General features: G+C 57.0%; 1 protein-coding gene across 15 annotated transcripts in view; it reads left to right on the top strand.

The window, feature by feature from the left end:
- Positions 1-19,596, top strand: part of SRCIN1 (SRC kinase signaling inhibitor 1) — a 69,603-nt gene that overhangs the window by 35,932 nt on the left and 14,075 nt on the right. For 14 of the 15 annotated variants that reach the window (XM_061442738.1, XM_061442735.1, XM_061442740.1 and 11 more), the window contains 9 exons: positions 4,768-4,791; positions 15,779-15,971; positions 16,258-16,456; positions 16,638-16,731; positions 17,107-17,936; positions 18,244-18,336; positions 18,505-18,548; positions 18,825-19,003; positions 19,345-19,520. In XM_061442738.1, coding sequence (XP_061298722.1) covers positions 4,768-4,791; positions 15,779-15,971; positions 16,258-16,456; positions 16,638-16,731; positions 17,107-17,936; positions 18,244-18,336; positions 18,505-18,548; positions 18,825-19,003; positions 19,345-19,520 — 1,832 coding nt within the window. The remainder of the gene's footprint in view (positions 1-4,767; positions 4,792-15,778; positions 15,972-16,257; positions 16,457-16,637; positions 16,732-17,106; positions 17,937-18,243; positions 18,337-18,504; positions 18,549-18,824; positions 19,004-19,344; positions 19,521-19,596) is intronic. The other variant, XM_061442736.1, reaches the window with a different exon arrangement.

Here is a 19,596-nt window from a genome sequence, read left to right as displayed (position 1 = left end):
AGGTGTTGTTGATTTGCTTTGTATTAACATCAGGAAGGGAAGGGTCAGGAGCATAAATCCATGGCCATTCAAAAGCGCTTGTGCTCTAATATCACCTGGGTGTTGTAGGTCAAGGCCATGGTCACCGATGGAGAACTGATGAACCTCTCTTGGAGAGCAGGCTGGGGGGTGTGTGCAGATAAGGGATGATGCAGGGTACCAGGGGTCTGTCGGTGATACCTGCCAGTGGCTCACTGTCACAAGCCATCTGATGCCATCAGAGCATCTTTGTGCTAGGGACTGGAGAGAGGTGTCATAAACCCCAAGTCTCTGCCTGAAAGACAAGCAAAGCAAGCCTCTTGGTACCCTTTGCACGGTGGGGTCTGGGCTGGGTGACTCCCTGAAGCCCCTTCAGGAGCCCAGGTCTGATGGGAACCATCCCCTGCACTGCCACATCCCATCCTGTCTCTTTCCTGAGTGCTGAGATGCTCAGGTTTGAGAGGTCCTCCTGCAATAACTGCAAGGGCTCTGATGACAGTATCTGCAATGCACAGCGCCGGGGTCACTCTTCACTCTATCAGGTTCCTGTTTGCATTTGACTCTATCTTGTCGTTTTGCTATTTCCACTTTCATTCAGTTTCTCTTGTGCTGGAAAGCACTAAAAAAAAACCCAAATCCCAACTTTAATAAGGCGAAAGCAGATTAAATTCCCTTTACAGCTATTTTTCAAGGAGAGTTTTGTTTGTCAAGACATTGTGCCTGAGGGGGACTCCATCAGAAACTGCAACTCCTGAACATGGGTGAATTAAGCAGCCTCTGTCCCTCCCTTTGGCAGAGCACACTGGAGCCGCTGCCTGGTTTAGAGGGCTGCATTCAGTGCTGCCTTGTTAATCACTAGCAGGTCTGTGTTCTAATTGCTAACCTGGGGAAGTCTGCCTTGGTCAAGGCAGTGGCTCACTTGGATTTCCTCCATTTACCTCCTGTCTTCTCCTGGGATAATCTCATAAAGACTATAAAGAATATGATTGTTAAACTCCACCACGTTCCTCGATACATCCCCCACCTCGGGTTTTCCTCTCTTCTGCAGCACTCATGCAGGTGCATCTCTGCAAGCGTTCATGTGTGCCTATAGGTTCCCTCATGGCCATGGGTTCACAGGAGCACCTCAAGCCCCGTTTTGCTCTTGCCCCAGCTGCTAAACGCGTGCCTGTGCACACACATGTGCACGTCTGTGCTTTTAGGGGGGCCCCAGTGCTCATTAGTCCATCGTTTTGCAGCATCGTGGACATGACTTTCATCGCAATTATCATCTCAGCCTTTGTAATTCTCCATACCTTCTGCACAGCCCTGCTGCAAGCGAGCTGCCTGGTTTATTGCTTGTAACAAGGCTGTCGCTTCAAATCCTCTCTCAGACCATTATCTCCCTTTGATGCTTTTGAAGAGCCAGCGATATGTTAATTCTACCTTGGCCTTCTCTCTCTACAAACCCTCCCTCGCCAGCCTGGCTGGCTGCCGGGGTGCTTGCAGGGGAGCTGGGGCTCTGCCTGCTCTGTCCCCTGCCTTTTTGGGGAGCTGCATGTAAGGCTGGGACCGTCCCCTGTCGCTGTACCTGTGCTGGGGGAGCGTGTCCTCTTTGCTTTGGGAGATTTGGGGTGGATGAAGGACAGGCTGGTGCGACAGCAAAGCCTGCAAGGACAGATGGAGACCTGAAAGGTGGTGTCCATCTCCTGCTTGGCCCTGATAGACAGCACCAGATTGTAGGTCCTGGACAGCCCTGCCTCTTGGCAGGGAACAGGCAGGGCAGGCAGCGCATCCCCTACCCCGCATCCAACCCATACCCAGCTCCTTTGCTTAGGGATCCCACATCTCTCATGGGGATGCCAGCAAAGGGGGCTGGATCCAGGTACCTGGGAGAGTGTTTGTACCAGGGCACCCCGGTGTGCGCTGCAGGGCGTGCAAACCAGCCCAAATTGCTTCCAGAATATTCTTGATTCCATTCCACAGCACTTTGGGGTTCAGACAAGCTCATCGCCGGTTTGACGGGGGGTGGTTGTGTGCGGTGGGGATGTAATTTATGGACTTTGTGATAAGCCTGTCCAGTCATCCTAAAATAATAAATAAAATACATACCAAGGGCTGGCAGGAGATAGGATCAGTAATATCAGGGTCTGAGGAAAATTACTGAGCCTCTTCAACAGCAAAAGGAAGAGTATGGAGGAAAAAACCCAAAGGTGCACAAGGACAAAGTCAAGAGCATCCTCTCCTACCACAGACTGAGTTGGGGCCCTTTGGGGACTGGGACAGACTGGTATTGACCACTCTTCCCAGCAGCACTTGGCCAAAATATGTGTTGAGGCCCATTGCAGGCGTTCCAAGCACAGAGGACCTGGGGGGGGGGGGGGGGTGAGCATCCCCTCAGTCCATGTTTTCGGGGACCAGGCACCTCCGTGTTGCCCTCCTGGGTGGGTGGGGGGGTCTGTTGCTTCCCTCCTTGTCTGGGTGTACTGGTGGGGAGAATTGGGTGGCAGAGGGGCCGAGTGTGGCAATGGAAGGGGATGAAGGCTTCCCTCCTGGCTGTGATATGTTAAGGGTCTCTCATGCAGCGTTTCCTGGGAGGCAGCATCCAAGCCTGGCCCTGGGGAGTTGGGCTGCGTGCAGCTGAGCAGCAGCAGCAGCAGCAGAGCCACAAAACTGCTGCCCTGTGCAGCTTAGCTGGAGCTGTTTCCCCATCAAGGCACAGCACGTCAAAGCCTTCAGGAGCTGATGCAATGCTGCTGCTCACCTCCCCGAGCCAGCGAGCTCCGAGGAGGGACGTGCTGAGGCTGTGGGTTTCTTACCCGGGGTCCGATGCTTTGGCTCGACACAGAGCAGTGCTGCAGTCTGGGATCTGCTCCTGTGCATGGCCAGGCAGGTACCAGTGCTGCCGGTGGGCTTTGTGCCCGGCATCGCAGCCTGGCTGCTGGTGCAGCGGGTGTGTTAATTGTAGGTGTGATGGATGGAGTCGTTTGGGACCAAAAGGCATCCTGAGGCGGTTTCTGACTTCCAAGTTCCTGGTGTTTTGGAAGAGCTTGACGTGCCCAGGATAGGCTTGGATCCTGCTGGTTGTTATCTAATGGTGCCTGGTAATCACAGCTCTGGGCTTCTATTTCTGGTTCTGCCTCTTGAGTCACGATGTGCCCTTGGAAAAGACCTTTGTGCCTTGAGGCTCGTCTGCATGAAAACACTGCAGTTGTTTGACTTCAATCACTTCTCAAACACTTTTGGTTTGGTCGAGGCAAAACTTTGGCTCTACGGGTGTCTTGTGGCGTATTAACGTGAGCTGCATCTTGAAGGCAGTTCACACGACTAAGAGCATCCTGCTGATGCTCGAGATGAGCCTAACAAGTGGGTTGGTGTTCATATACCGAGGCTAGACCTGTATTCACCTTGTCAGCAGAAGGGTTAATTCCCCAGCAGCAAGGCCTTGCATGAATACTCCGTGATGGTCTTGGCAGGCACCAGGGCATTGCTGGGTCTGGTGGGGACGGGGAGCTTGGGAGAGGGGGGGGGTTTACTTTCCATTTAAGATAATAACCCAAAATAACAAACCAGGTTTGCAGCCGTAGTGATTGTGGTGGAGAAACAAGGGCTGTATAAAAGCAAGGTGATAGGTGGGTGGGAGAGGGGAGAAAAGAGCCGCCGAGGACTTTGATCCCAATAAAAGGAGTGCTGGGACAAAAGCTGCTTTGTCCCCATTTCTTCCACCCTTCCCATTATCTGCTCCTGTCGGTGCTGTCAGAAACGCTTCCCCTTCCAGCAAGGTGGATCCTCACCAGGTCTAACTTCCCTCCCCAGGGGTATCCCCACCTGGGGCTGGGGTGCATGGTGCTGGGGGATCGTCTCCAGGGTGGGATGAAGCTGCTTGTGCTGCTGCTGTGCCAAGTGCGTGCCCTGCTCTGAAGCGCATCCCTGCTTTGCCTGCATCTCTCCTGTCCCCATCCGGTCCCCACATCCTGGTTGTGTGAGCCCAGTGCTGCCCTGGGAGGGGGTCCCACGTCTCTAACTCATATAGGGGTATTGCCAAGAGCCGCAGCTCCGAGCATCCTCAGCACTTAGAATCATAAAATAGAATCATAGAACCAACTAGGTTGGAAAAGACCTTCAAGACCATCAAGTCCAGCCATCAGATTTGATGATCTTAAAGGTCTTTTCCAACCTACTTGATTCTCTGATCCTATTCTATCCCCTAACCCACCGGAAGGAAGCTCCCAGGCTCTGCAGCGTGCTGGGCTGTAAGTGATGCCAGCTCCTGTCACTCGCTGTAGCACATTGACTTGACGCCGATGGAAACACCGTGAAGAAGCAACAGAGGGAGGTGGCCAAGGCAGGGAAGGGGGATTGGAAGATCCCTTTATAAATGAACATCATCCTGGCTTCCAGCACCGGCTCCCAGGGCAGCAGCCTCACCAACACCTGGGACATGGGCACACCATTGACTCCAGGAGCGATGCTGGGCTGCCATCCCGTTCCCTGCTTTGGTTTGCTTCGCTTCCCTTCCTTTGCACCCCAGTCTGCATTCAGTGCCCGTCACCGTCCCTGCCTGCTTGCATGATCCTGCTCCCCCTTCGCCAGCCCTTCGCAGCGTGAAACTTAAGGAACCCGTTGGGAGGGGACTTGAAGCAGAAACGAGAGCGGGTTTAATGTGGCCGCTTAAAGTGAACAATTCTCAGGAGGAAAGCAAAAGTCAAAGCGGAATCTTAATGTTCTTTTTTGTTTTCTTTTGTTTTGTTCTTGGATTTCTTTCGTTAGCAACCCAACTACTGGAGCTTTAAGGTCAGTATTCCTGATTTTCCATGCTTCTCTTTGAAACGCATGCACTTTTCCATCCTCGCCTTGTCCCTGTCTCTCTGTGTGTGTATGGGGGGGGGGGGAGCTCGGGTGTTTTGTTAAGGGATTCTGTGCCAAAGTAGTTTGTCCTCAGCTCAGCAGCAATTTAAGCTCATGAGATGGATCTTTAGGCTGCTGGGACAGGTTGTGGTATAGATACAAACCTGCTCTCTGGGAGGGGTGATGTGCGTCCTGCCCTCCTTCAGCCCACTATCACCCCACGGTCAAACCCTGCTGCTTTGGAGTTGTTTGATGGCAGAAGAAACCTTAATGCTGGGAAAAGGACAGGCTGGTGGTGCTGAGAGCTGTGGGAAGGGAAGGGGCAGCTCGGTCCTGCGTTGGCCATCACATCTCTGTGTCCATCCTCTGCTCTGTTGTTTGGGTGTTACGGTACCAGCCTGTTCGTCAGCAGGCTGCAGGAGAAGCAGAATAGAGAAATCCCAGCCTGGTCTGGGTGGGAAAGGACCTTAAAGCTCATCCAGCTCCAACCCCTGCCACGGGCAGGGACCCCTTCCACTGGAGCAGCTTGCTCCAAGCCCCCGTGTCCTTGAACACGGCCAGGGATGGGGCATCCACAGCTTCTCTGGGCACCCTGTGCCAGCGCCTCAGCACCCTCCCAGGGAAGAGCTTCTGCCTAAGAGCTCATCTCAGTCTCCCCTCTGGCAGGTTCAAGCCATTCCCCTTGGCCTGTCCCTACATCCCTTGTCCCAAGCCCCTCTCCAGCTTTCCTGCAGCCCCTTTAGGCACTGGAGCTGCTCTCAGGTCTCCCCTTCAGGAGCCTTCTCTTCTCCAGGCTGCCCCAGCCCTCAGTCATTAGCGTTTCCTTTATAGCACTGGGATCTTTGTGCTTAAACCCACCTCTCCCAGGCTACCCAAAGGGCACCATGGCAGGAGCCTGTTGGCAGCAGCAAGGCTCTGATTCCTGCCAGCACCTTGCAAACAGTTACCCCATTGTCTGGCAGGGGGAATGCGCCGTCCTCCCCTTGCCCTTCCTCCCTCCTGCTCGCCGGGGGATGCGGTGGCAACACTTCAAGGCCAGGCGTGTTGCTGGATGACCTTGGCGCGTTATCCCTGGTGGGTTTGCTTTTCCAGCGTGGAAAATAACCAAACCCAGGCTCTTGGATGGCAGCGGCGAGCGGAGGAGCTGTAAAATGCAGGATATGTGCACTCGCTCCGGGTTTTCATCCCCGACGGACTCGCGGTGGCAAAGGGGTGCGAGCAGCAGCTCCCCGAGGGCTCAGCTGTCTGAGTTCTCACTGACCGTGTGCTCCCGGCGACAATTCCCGACGCTGGGAATGGGGGAAGGTGCCAAAGCCTTAATTTTATTGGATTTCTTTCTTTCTTTTCGTAAGTAAGACGTAAAATGGGGACAAACTTTAGGGGTTCGTGCACCCCAGTGGGGTTCTCTTTGGCGGCAGCCACAGGGGTTTGCATCCACAGAGATTGGGGTCTGTTTTCCCACCCAAGCTTGGAAGTGCCTTGCATTGCAAGGGGAGCATCCTGCCTGGATGTGTGCACAGTGGGAATGTGTTATGGGATAAATCCCAGCAGAGGGAGGCCGGCAGCTGCCTGACCCCATAACAAGTGGGGCATGAGGCAGAGGCAGCTGAGGATGCTTGTCATGGGGAGAGCCCTGCGGGGATGCTGAGCCCACAGGCAGGTGCTGAGGGCTTCCTTGAGGCCACTGCAGCCATCTGCATCCCCTGGGGTCTTGTGGAGCTGCAGGCTTGGCCTTCAGCTGGGAAGCTGCAATCTCAGATAAGAAAGCTTTAGAGGTTCCCTGTGTGTGCCACCCATCACTGCTGGGGATGCAAACTCAACCCTTCCCCATCCCTTCTCCAAAGAGGGGGGCTGCAGCCAGCGCCCCAGCTGATGGGGGTTGGAGGGGATTAGATGGTGAGAAGGACTGTGCCAAATTCCTAGGGACACCCAGGGATGTGGCTGATGGATTCCCAGGGCAGAACCTGCTCTCCGCCTGCCCTGGCATCCCCATCTGCAGTAGCAGGTGCTGGTGGGGATGTGGGGCTCTTCTGGGGCTCTCCAGGCACGTGATTTGGGGAAGGGGGGCTCTGCATTGCTGTGTTCATCTGTTGTGGCTCTCTGATGATGGGCAGATGTCGTTGTAGAGGGGGTCCAAGCAACCACGCTGTCCCCAGCCCTTTCCATCCTCTGCATCCCTTCGTGTCAGCAGGTCCTGCCACAGCCTCTGCCCTGCTCCATCCTCCTGCCCCAGCGCATCCTTAGGGTTTCTGCACTTGCCTCTAGATGGAGCCAGCCCTGCTCAGCTCATGGAAGTCCCTTCCCCTCGCATGGAGCCATTGATCCTGCTGCTCCATGGCCATTGTCACGCTGCTGCTTGTCCCTGAGTCCCCAGGCAGACGCCCGAGTTCCTCGGCCAGGACAACCTGGTACCCAGCCGCCTTCCCATCACCTAAACCACATCCCAGCTCGCAGCCCCCATCCCTGCCAATTTGGGGTTGTTCAAAACCGTGCTCTGGGTGTCAGCACCTCCAGGGCAGGAGCATCTCAGCCCTGGGGGCTTGGGGGGCTCCAGGGACTCATCCAGGGGAGAAAATCGTTTCCTAGGGATGCAGCAAAGAGAGGCAGTACCGAGGGCTGGGGGCTCCTGCTGTGCTAACACAGCGGTGGGCTGGCTCCTTGCTGTCACTTATGGGCTGGAGGAGGGATGAGAAGAACAGAAGGCAGTTTCTTGGAATCTCTCCTTTGGTGCTAGGGCTTTAAAAGAACATAAAAGGGACTAAAGCGAAAGGTAATGGGGAAAAGAATGGCTGGGATGTGGGAAGGGGAAAGCAGGAGAGGGGACACAGGACACCTTTGTGGGGGACCCACAGTGTGCTGGCCCTGCCCAGCAGCACTCAGGCTGCAGCAGCTGGGGCAGGGCATGGAGCTTCCCAGGAATGCCATGTCTCCTTAGTGGGAAGCCATTTCCATCCCACAGCAGGCTGGGACTCGAGGCGTTTCCCGACCTGGTATTACAGGCAGGCAGTGGTATTTACTTGTAGGAGACAAGCAAATGCCAGGCAGGCTTAGCTCCTGTATCCTGCTGCTCCTGCACCAGCCCTCTTCCCTGTAGCCTTGGCATCCACCGTGCTCTGTGGGACTGGCATTTACCAGCTCTGTTTTGTTGCCCACAGGAGGAGGGGTTTGGGCTGTAAACCTCTGCTTTTGGTTTTCTGCCCTGTCCACGGGAGCTGCTCTGGGTTATCTGTTGATCCTGGGTGTTGCCGTGATTTATTGTCTCAGCAGGGATGGCAGCAGCATCCTTAGTGTAGGAATGGGAGAACCGAGGTGCAGTGGGACTAGGCGACACCCTTGAACACATTCAAGGCCAGGCTGGATGTGGTTCTGAGCAACCTCATATACCTGGGGGATGTCCCTGCTCGTTGCAGGGGCTTTGGACTGGATGAGCTTTGAAGGTCCCTTCCAACCCAAACCATTCTATGATTCTACGATTCTATACTCAGGAGAGATGCATCAGAGGGACCTGCAGCCATACCTGGGCTGATATCCCAGATCTGGGCTCTTTAACCTTCAGATGAAGTTATCAATGGGGTTATTTTCCCCCTCAAACCAGCCCCTTCAAGCCTTTTCCCCCCACCAGAGGCACCGCATGTGTTAACCACAGCCCGGTCTCCCTGTATCCAGCTGTTAAAGCAAATCATGCCTGGGATGCCAAAGAGCTGAGCCTTGTCACCTGTCACCACGAAGTCCTCGTCACTAATGCTGCTAACCCGTGTCCCTGCTGGTTTCCAGCCTGTTCCAGCTCCCATCCCTTGGTGGCTGCATCCTGGTGATCCCCAACAAGGGCTTGTCCCTTCTTTCCCCGCTCCCCATCCCCTTTCTGCTGCTTTCCCACACCCGGCTTTGCTTCCTTCCCGCCAGCATCCCTGAAGGATGCAGTAATTTGCTTATTTTGGAAGATGCTCTCACACAAGGCAGCGTGGCCAGAGAGCAGGGATGGAGCACAGCCGCTGTGAGGAGCGGGATGAACGTCCAGGGATGGAGGCAGGACCCCTACCACATAACCCATCTCCTGCAACCACCTCAGCCTCAGGGGATGTGCTGCATCAGGCTTGTTTCTGGTCCCCCCCAGGATGCTCTCCGTATGGATGCCAGGCTGGAAATGCCTGTTTGAGGCACGGAGAAAACAACCCCAGGAACAAAAGCACATCTGCCTTTGTTAGGGGGTTAATGATTACCCATCCCAAGGGAGCCAAGGTTGGACCCAGTGCTGGGAGGTGAGGACGAGTGGGCACAGAGACTTCCTTCACTAGGGCTGGGCCCAGCTCGCAGCCCCGCTGCTCGGGATGGATCGGGATGGAGAGGGACCACCACCGTGGCAACCATCAGCCGTCAATATTCATGAGGCTGCAGAGGATCCAGGCTTTGAAATATTCATCAGGCAGGAGGCTGATGGTGCCAGCAGGAAGGGGAAAGACTGCAGAGAGGGGACAAGCAGCCACCCGTGTCCTCCACGGAGCTGGCAGGGGCATGTCTGAGGGCAAAAGGGTGTTTTCTGCTTCGGCATACAACATCCAAGGGTCGGGTTCTAGCTCATCACCTTCAGAGGCTGTGCTTTGCAGGGCAGGATGCTGGTGTCAGGAGGTGCTTGCTGTAGGAGCACCCTGTTTCACCCATGTCACCCATACGCGGGGCCTGTTGCAGGGTACTGAGCACCCACCCAAGCTCCCGCTCACATCTGGCTGCCGGTAGCGGGCTGTGCACATCTGGCGGGGAAGGCCCCTTGCTTTAGTCAAGGGGTCTGGTTTGAAAAAGCCTAATCCGATTTTAACGCTAATCCTGTTAACATTGAGATCAGGATTAATTCTGGGTTAATCGGGATAATCCTGACAAAATGGTGAGCATTAGACGTGGGATGAATTATTGCTGCCGTGAGGGGGAACGCTTGGAATTCAGTGGGCAAGAGGGGTGGGGGCTGCTGGGCCCCTTCGTGTGGGAGACACTGGTGGTATATCCCTCCCGATGATGCTCAGCACCCTGACCTCTCATTTCTTCCACCTTTGCTGCTGCAGCCCCACTTACTTCCAGTTTTTCCCCCTTTTCTTCCCAGCTGAGCATCTCCTGCTTGCTGTGTTTTGGGAAGCAGGAGCCGGGGTGCTGCAGCGTTTCCCTGCATGGGGGTTTTGCTCAAGTTCAGTGCGCCTGGTTGGTGGGGATGGTGTGAAACATTGCACAGGGATGTAGAAGGGTAAATCCCAGCCAAAGCTGGGATGCGCAGGAGGAGGGAGGCACCTATGGATGTGTGGTGCTGGGATAAGCTGGGCTGCCCTCTCTGAATCTAGTTTGAAACTCAAGCGCTGATACCTGGGCTGGTGGTACCCAGTGCTGGGGATGCTGCATCCCAGTCGGGGATGCTCTGTTCTGTCCAGGGATGCTCTCCAGGAGGGATTTGCAGCCAGAGTCAAGGCGAGGAGGTGTCTGCTGGGGAAGTGTCCCATTACCTGGGCTCTGCTCCTCTTACAGAGCAGCCGCCAGCTCCTCGCTGACTCACTCCCTGGGAGCATCAATAATTAAGGATGAGTGGAGTTTGTTAGGAATAAGTGAGTGAGTGAATGAATGAATGAATGTATGAATGAATGAATGAAGCCGTTTGTGATGTGCTGGCGCCAGGTTGTTTGCAGAGGGGTCAGATCACTCCTGATGGGGTGAGCTGGCCAGGCTGGGAGCCTCACAGGGGTTGTCCAGACACCAACCAGAGTCCATTTTGCAGGGAAAAGTTTCAAGTTCCAATGAAAATGTTTTCCTTGGGAACGTTCCTCCAAAGGATAAGGATGAAGGAAGCTCAGATCTGTCCCCAAGCAGCCCAGTGAAGCAGCACTGAGCTGGTGCGGTTGCGGATGGAGGCTACACCTGCAGTGTCCATGGAAAGGCTCTTCCCAGCACGGGGAGGGCCAAGGGATCACATCCACTGTTTTTTTCCCTATCCCTTTGTTTCTGAGATATATTTATCCAGGGAATGGCGTGGGCTGGGAGCTGCCAGGAGGGATGGGCCCCACTAGCTCCAGTGTGCCAGAGTCTGGGAATTCAAGGCAGGAGGCCTTGAAGCCCAGCAGGCAGGGGTAGGGATGCAGGTAATGGCTTAGAAAAGCAGATCTCTTTATCATGTGTTATATATATTTATATTAATTTTAGAGATAGGGAGATGGAGAAGAGCGATGGAGAGCAAAGGTCCAAGAAGCATCAGGTGGGACCCCAGGGTCCTGTTACCCTCTCTCATGGCTCTTCCCAATGCCAGCTCCAAGGAATGCTATGGAGATGGCACAGAAAGGAGCAGTAGCTCACCCTGGCCCCACAGCAAGAGCCTGGGGTGACTCCCAGAACACCCTTCCCTGCTCCCAGCATAGCTGCTGGAGGCTGGGGGTGTCTCCTCATCCCCAGCACAGCCCAGACCATGGGGATGCTGAGCTCCATCTCGAGAGCTCAGCAAGCCACCAGATGGGATCTGTAGTCAGAGGCTGGATTAAATGGTGAGAGGGGGGGATTATGAGGAATTAATCCAGATCTGTGTCCAACCAGGAGCTGGAGCCGGGGCTTTATGCACTTGGTAAATAACCGGTTGCATTGCTTTGCCCAGGGCTGGCTTTCCCAGCTCCGTGCCAGCTGTTTTCCCAAGCTGGCCAGAGTGGATTTGAGGGAGCTCTTCCCTTTATCCCCATCATGTGGCTTGGCAGAGGAGATGCAAACAGGCAGCAGCACCCAGTGCTGCAGGACCTTCGCAGGGCTCCATCCATCCACCCACCCACCCATGCAAGGACGATGCTCAGCCAGCCGGATGCGCTCTGGTCCATCATCCTTGCCAACGGGACACGATGGAGCATGAGCTGGGAGGGACCTGGAGCTGCCACCAGTCCCAGCAGTGCCCAGCACAGCCCGGGCAGGTAACAGCCTATGGCATTATCACAGCGAGAGCTTATCCATCCCAGCTGTGAGCACAGGTCTGTATCGGTGCTTGGGGGCTGTTTGGGCTGGGTGCTGGGGGGAGAAGGGCTGATTCCTGTGCCAGGACAGGGTGCAGAGCTCGGGATGAGCTGGGCTGGGTGCTAGGTTGAGGGCAGTGGAGCTGTGTCCCCTGTGCACATCTCATCAGGGTGCTTGGGGACCCCCTTTCTAATACCCAGGGGGGTCTCCTTGTTGCAGGTAAGGTCCTTACCATGGCTGAAACACCCCCAGCACCGGGGCTTGCTGAGCACGGTGTGTGATGGGCAGAGGGGTCGGAGCACAGCCCTCGGAGCCTGAGGTGCTGGTGGAGGCTCCGCTGCATCCACTGGGACAGACCCTCCATCTCCAGGGTCTTAGGAAGTGAGTGGGAAGACGAATGAGCTCCGGGGGCTTTGAGTTTGATGATCACTGCGGTGCCCATCACTGCTGGGTCCAGAGGGATGTCCCCATTCCTCACCAAGGAAGCACCTTGGGTCCTTCCCTCTGAGCATTCAGCCCTTGAAGCTGGGGAGGGTTATATTGGAGAGGGGTATGGAGGATGGGAGGGAGGGATGAGGGCAAGAAGAAGGGAGAGGAGAGAAGGAGGAGAGAAGCATCCTTACCTTGCCAGGCGGATAGAATGAAGCTGCTTCTGCGCTGACAGGAAAGGGATTGGTGGGGGTTTTAGGAGCTGAAAGGACTGGTTAATTGTAGCTTGCTTTTAGCTCTGGGGAGATAAAAGACAAAAGCCCCCATGTCTCTTTCCATTCTCCATCCCATCTCTTTCCTTTAAGGCTCCCATGGAGGTGTGGGGGTGCTGGGGATGCTCCTGTTGCCAACAGCACTGGAGGGGGGGGATGTTGCCACTGCTTCCCAGGAGGAGTCCAGGGAGGATGTGGGTGCTCTGTGAGTGGGTTTTCACTGGGAGAATCACTCAAAGCTGCTGCTGAGGTTCCCCCTGCTTTAAACCAGGGGCTTTAAACCGCTCCCTGGCAGGTCCCAAGCAGCTTTCTTCCCCGGGGTAGGCTGCAGACCCCCTGGCCTTGGTGCCCATCACCGCAGCGCTGCCCTCCCAAGGCCTTTCCTGCCCTTGGTGCCATGGGAGGAGCTGCCCACGGCCTTGGGAGGTTTTTGTTTTGCTTTTGGGCAGCTGCTTCGCTCCTTCCCGTTGTGCTCTGCCCATGAAGCCGCTGCTTCCCACGCTGCAGGCATCCCTGGGGGTGGCTTGAAGCCATCAGGCCAAGGGGAATGGCTTGAACCTGCCCGAGGGCAGACTGAGATGAGCTCTTAGGCAGAAGCTCTTCCCTGGGAGGGTGTTGAGGCGCTGGCACAGGGTGCCCAGAGAAGCTGTGGCTGCCCCATCCCTGGCAGTGCTCAAGGCCAGGTTGGACACAGGGGCTTGGAGCAAGCTGCTCCAGTGGAAGGGGTCCCTGCCTCTAGACCCATCACCCCTTGTCCTGTCACTGCAGTCCCTGATGCAAATCCATCCTGCATCAGGTTGAAAGCTCAGCCCATGCATCCCTCCCATCAGTGCAGGCACTGGCACAAGCAGGTCCAGACCCAGCAAGGCAGGACTGGGCCCCCACAAAAGCATCTCCATGAACCGAGGACCCTGTTTAAACTCCACGGGGATGGATGAAGGTTCTGACACCATTGGGATGAGCCACAGCCTTGCTGGCTGTGGTCAGGTCTCCCCTTGTCCAGGAGGGGATGAAGGGTGCCTATGGGGGGGGGGGGGGGGCACCTCAGCATGGGCACAGGCAGGATGTGTGGGGCTGAGCTGCCAGGTTATTATCTCCTAGGAGGAAAAGCCATTAGCGAGGCAGAGCAATAAAACCCAATTCCCTTGCAGTCAGCTCATTATGGTCTGCTGGAGGCCAAGGACAGGGCACCGCAGCTCCCTGCTGCTGCTGCAGGGATGTTGGGGGCACCCAGGTCCCACAGCAAAGCTGGGGTGGCCAAAAGAGCCACAGGCAAGGAATGGCAGAGACACCCCCCCCCCCCCCCCCCCCCCATATGTCTGCCCTTTCCAGCATCCTGCCTTGGCTGGAGGTACCTAGGGGTCCCGTGCCCCACAGACACGTGTTGTGCTATATGGTCACTGGTGTGGTGGGGTGTTATGCTATAGGGGCTGTAGGGACCATGATGTGTCTGGGGCTGTAGGCATGCTGGTACATTGGGATGTTGTGCTATAAGGGATGTAGGGACCATGATGTGTCAGGGCTGTTGTGCTGTACGGGCTGTAGGCATGCTGGTACATTGGGGTGTTGTGCTATAGGGGATGTAGGGACCATGATGTGTCGGGGCTGTAGTGCTGTACGGGCTGTAGGCACGCTGGTAGATTGGGGTGTTGTGCTATAGGGACTGTGGTGCATTGGGGTGTTGCACTGTAGAGACCATGGTGTGGTGGGGTGTTGTTTATAGGGGCTGTAGGGACCATGATGTGTCTGGGTTGCCGTGCTGTAGGGGCTGTAGGCACGCTGGTACATTGGGAGGTTGTGCTATAGGGACTGTGGTGCATTGGGGTGTTGTCTATAGGGGTGTAAGGGCTTTTGTCATCTGGTGTGAAAGCCCAACAGGTTTTAAAGCCCGGTTGAGGTGTGGGCTCTGGTTGGCGGGGGGGTGTGGGTGGTGGGAGCAGGGAGGGATGGATGGAGATGGAGCAGGGTGAAGGCATGGAGCAGGGGAAGGAGCAGAGAGAAAAGGGCTGCATGGGTCACATCCTGGCCATGTACTTCCTGATCCATCCCTGCGGCCATAGATCCATCCTGCATCAGGGAGCAGCACCATAAACCCAACCCAGCGCAGATGGAGGTGGGGAACCAAAAGCCCTCCAGGTTCCCCAGGGAAGGATGGAGACCCCCCCCAAATCCAGATGCTTTGCCCCAAAGACCTGGGTTAGAGGAGAGCGGGTCTCTCCATCACCTCCTGCTCACCGCAGCCTCCTCACCCACGGATGGGGCTGATCCAGCCCCACTTCCCTTTCTCGACGTAAGCCGTTAAGCCTCAGCGCTGTCAACGTGCTTTGTGCTGGAGCAACAACAGGACTAAAGCCCTCGATTTTCCAGCAATTAGCTGCATGCAGCAAGCACATTTCAAGCCATTGGAAACCCCGCCCTGCCAGATTAATTAACACCCCCCCATTAATGTCTAATTTAAAGGAGGAGGATGATGCCTGTTATCATTTCCTAGGGCTGCTTCTTTTCGGTCTTAAAATAGAGCCCTTCCACGCTGCCTTTCCCACCCCCCGGGAGCTGCTTGTTCTCCCTGCCTTTGATTTGGCAGCATTAAAGACAGTGTCTGGGAAAATCCAGCTTCTTATGGGGAGGGATCCACGGGCACCTCCCTGTGTGTTTGGAGGTGGTGGTGCAGGAACCCAGTGCGCGGAGCCTGAACTTGCTATGCTGTTGGATGTACCCTTGGCCATGGACGCGTGGCATGTGAAATCTTTAGTGCTCAAACCCCACATCCATTACCTTCCCCCGGCGCAGGAAGCCATAAACCTTGCTGCTGCTTTGCTTCCAGAATAAGCCAGGCATTTATGTGTCCCGGGAGCTGGTTCGTTGGTGTAATGGATGTGTAACCTCCTGTAATTGCTAAGGTTATCCCAGCGCTCGCATGCGAGCCTGGCTCTGTCGCCACCAGCTAGCTAGCACTGGTTTTATTTCCACTGGGTCACTGGTGGGGGAACTCAAAGGTGCCTGGAATGGCACTGGGAGGCTTTGAAGTACAGCACGGAGAGGAAAACGGGAGTGAGCAATTGCAGGAGGCAAGAGGGCTGTGAATAGTTATAGATGCTTAGAGATGGAGGGGGCCTGGAGCTGGCGCTGTGTCTGGACCACAGCAGTGTGCTGACTCAGCTGGAGAGCCAGGAATGAGCATCCCTGCATCTCCATCACTGCGAGCATCCAGGGGAGCTCAGCCCCGGGCTGGGGTACCCAGCCCAGCTCTCCTCTGACCTCTCCTCTTGCAGACAAGGAGCTCCCGGCACTCCCAGGGCTCCCAGCCTGGCTTGGCCGATCAAGCCAAACTCTCCTTCGCCTCGGCCGAATCCCTGGAAACCATGTCGGAAGCGGAGCTGCCCCTGGGGTTCAACAGGATGAACCGGTTCCGGCAGAGCTTGCCCTTGTCCCGCTCCACCAGCCAGACGAAGCTGCGATCCCCAGGTACCATCAGGGCCGTGGCTGTGCCTGGCCCCAAGACATCCACCACCAGCAACCATCCCTGCCTGCACGATGCCTGCATGTGCCTTCTGTGGGATTGGCTTGGGATTGGTTTGTGTCTGCCTAAATAACCCCGGATGGAGGTGGGGGCAGTGTAGGGTGGCCAAGGGGGATGAGCTGCCTTCGGCCTCACTGCTTGAGGATGAGGCTGGGTGACCAGTGGGCAAACCTGTGTTGCATGGAGAAGGGATGCGAGCGCCTGACCGCTTCCTGCTCCCTCTGCTTCCAGGGGTCCTTTTCCTGCAGTTTGGGGACGAGACGAGGCGCGTCCACATCACCCACGAGATCAGCAGCATGGACACCCTGCACGCCCTCATTGTCCACATGTTCCCCCAGAAGCTCACCATGGGGATGCTGAAGTCTCCCAACACGGCCATCCTCATCAAGGACGAGTCGCGCAATGTCTTCTATGAGCTGGAGGATGTCCGGTGAGAGGGGAGGGGGGCTCAGAAATCCACCACAGATTGATTGCTCCTTTCTTTAAGGTCATCCCAAGCAAGGAAATCAGTGGGGTGGAAGCAGAAGGGTGGGTGTGGGTGCAATCCTGTGTCTGGGACTGGCTCGGTGGCTGCCTGTCTGGGATGCTGATGGCTCTGCCTCTCCTTCCAGGGACATCCAGGACAGAAGTATCATCAAGATCTATCGGAAGGAGCCTCTCTACGCTTCATTCCCAGCCTCACACATCACCAATGGTGACTTGAGGGTAAGGGGGGGAACAGTTGTCACAGGGTGGGTGCATTCAGTGGGCTGGAACCAGTAAAGAGGGAAAGCGATGGAGATAGGGACTTGGCAATTGCTTGTGTTTGTGGAAGGGGTGATGACTACGATCCATCTTGCCCGGTTCCAGCATTGTGAAGTGTTGCTTTAAGAGAATGGATGTTTGGGGCCTGACAGCAGGGTAATAAACATGATAATTAGGGGGTTCATCAGAGTAAATCATCCTGATGGATGGGAATAAGGATGATGCCGGCAGGTGAAGGCGCAGGAGCTGCAGCTCTCGGGGATGCAGCTGAGTGGATGGAGGGCAGGGAGCTGCTCTGCAGGTGCTGACCCCCCCTCCCCTTGCCCCTTTCCGCAGCGGGAGATGGTGTACACATCCAGGGAGTCCTCTCCCACCCGCCGGCTCAACAACATGTCCCCGGCTTCCCACCTCGCCTCGGGCTCCCCTCCACCGGTGCTCCAGTCCTCGTCACCATCCCGCTCCCGCATGTCCTACAGCGGCGGGCGCCCGCCCTCCTACGCCGGCAGCCCCGTCCATCACAGCGAGCGCCTCTCCAACCTGCCACCGGCGCAGGGCGTCTCGCCCAGCCCCAGCGCCATCCTGGAGCGCCGGGATGTGAAACCGGATGAGGACTTAGCCGGGAAGAACGTGGTGCTGATGAAGAACGAGGGGCTCTACGCCGATCCCTACGGCATGGTGCACGAGGGCCGGCTCAGCATCACCTCCACGCAGTCCTTGGCTGGCATGGGAGACCCTTTTGGCTACTCGGGGGGGCTGTACAAGCGCGGCTCCGTGCGCTCCCTCAGCACCTACTCGGCGGCCGCCCTGCAGACGGAGCTGGAGGACAACCTCTACAAGCCCAATGCCCCCATGTACGGCGACACGTACGGCCCCGGTCTGGGTTTCCGGATGCCTCCATCCTCCCCGCAGAAGATGGCTGATGGGCGGCTGGTGGACGTGCAGCCGGGGCAGAGCCCGCACAGCCCCTACTCGGGACCCCCCAGCCGCTCCTCTCCTGTGCGCCAGTCCTTCCGCAAGGATTCCTGCTCCTCCGTCTTCATGGAGAGCCCTGTGAACAAGCCGCGTAACCCCAGCTCCTCCGGCCCTCCGGAGCTCTTTCCTGGCCCTGGGGATCGCCCGCTCTCGGGGTTTGGCTCCCCTGGACCAGCTAAAGACACGGAAACAAGGTGAGGTGGGATTTGGAATGAGTTTTGATGCGCTGGAGGTTGTCAGTGCGGCTGGGGATGGAGAGGAAGAGCAGAGGAAGGCTTTGCCCTGTGGTGATGGGATGGGAGATGAAGCACTGAATCGGGGCTCACTGGAGGCACGAAGGAGTGAAGGGGATGATGGAGCTGTGACAGCAGCGCTGCTGCCACCCCTGTGTCCCTCCTGGGCCACGCAGGGACCCAGGGGGTGGGAGACAGGACAAGGCTGAGGGTGTCCACGGTGCCCAAGCCACCTCCTCACCCAGCCCCTCTCCCTTCCCCACGGCAGAGAGCGGATGGAGGCGATGGAGAAGCAGATCGCCAGCCTGACGGGGCTGGTGCAGAGCGCGCTGCTCCGCGGCTCCGAGGCTGAGACCCCCAGGTAAGGAGTTGGACCCCGGGGTCTGGTGTGGGGAGGGGGATGCTGTTTGCTTCCATGGGACACCAGCCCCCCCCCCCCCCCCACCCCCGTGCCCCTGTGGCCACCGCTGAGCCGGTGAGGATGGAGGTGCTTGGTCCATGCTTGCTTCCCTCCTCTTTTTCGTTGCAGTGAGAAGACAGAAGCCACCAATGGTGGGACCCCCCCATCAGCGTGTAAGTAACTGGGGAGCCAGCCCCATGGCTGTCGGGAGTCCTGGGGTGGGCACAGGAGCGGGGGGTCTGCAGCCCCCACCATGCGCTGGCAACCCCATGTCCCACTACGGAGCATCTCCGGGGTGGATCCAGCATGGTGGTGCTGTGGATGGGGTTATTTTGGAGCATGGGTTGGGAAAGAAAGGTCTTTCCTGGGAAAGCAAAGGGGCCGGAGCCTGCAGCCTCCTCCAGGCTGGGATATCTGCGCTCAGCACCCTCCGCTTGCCCTCCCCACAGCCACCAGCCGCAGCAGCATGGGGACACCGGTGCCCGCACCACCGCCGCCCTCCGCCAGCAGCACCCCAGCGGGGCAGCCCACGGCCATCACCCGCTTGCACATGCAGCTGCACCTCCACGACCTGCAGCAGAACGCCAGCGACCTCCGCAACCAGCTCCAGCAGCTCAAGAAGCTGCAGGTGGGTGTTTGGGGGCTCTCGTTGGGGTGGCTCCAGATCCAGAGCAGGAAAATCCCCCTTTCCTTTTTGCATGGGGCTGGGTGTGGGGGAGTGAGGGGATCCCTCCGCACGTTGAACCTCCCATGGCTGCTGTGAGGGTGATGGGGCACTGGAGCAGGTTGGCCAAAGAAGTGGTAAATGCCCCATCCCTGGCAGTGTTCAAGGCCGGGTTGGATGGGGCTTGGAGCAAGCTGCTCTAGTGGAAGGGGACCCTGCCCATGGCAGGGCTTGGAGCTGGGTGAGCTTTAAGCTCCCTTCCAACCCAAAACCTTTCTCTGAGCCTCCGATCCTGGTCCCTGCAGCTGCAGAACCAGGAGATGGTGAAGACGATGCTGCGGCGGACGGAGACGGAGATCAGCGTGCGGGTGACGGACACCATGCGCAAGCACGAGGACCCGCTGCAGCGCCAGCGCAGCTTGGTGGAAGAGGAGCGGCTCCGCTACCTCAACGAGGAGGAGCTCATCACCCAGCAGCTCAAGTGAGCCGAGGCTGGGTGTGCAAGTGGGTAGAGGGTCCTTGTGCGTTGACCTCCGTGGGTGGAAAGCAGCACCTCT

Source organism: Pezoporus flaviventris, unplaced genomic scaffold (assembly GCF_033815535.1).
Source record: "Pezoporus flaviventris isolate CSIRO_AGI_PZ_B2104156 unplaced genomic scaffold, CSIRO_AGI_Pfla_v1 ptg000252l, whole genome shotgun sequence".
NCBI classification, from domain to species: Eukaryota; Metazoa; Chordata; class Aves; order Psittaciformes; family Psittacidae; genus Pezoporus; species Pezoporus flaviventris.
Note: the sequence above shows the minus strand (reverse complement) of the source record. Positions and strands in the feature narration are given on the sequence as shown.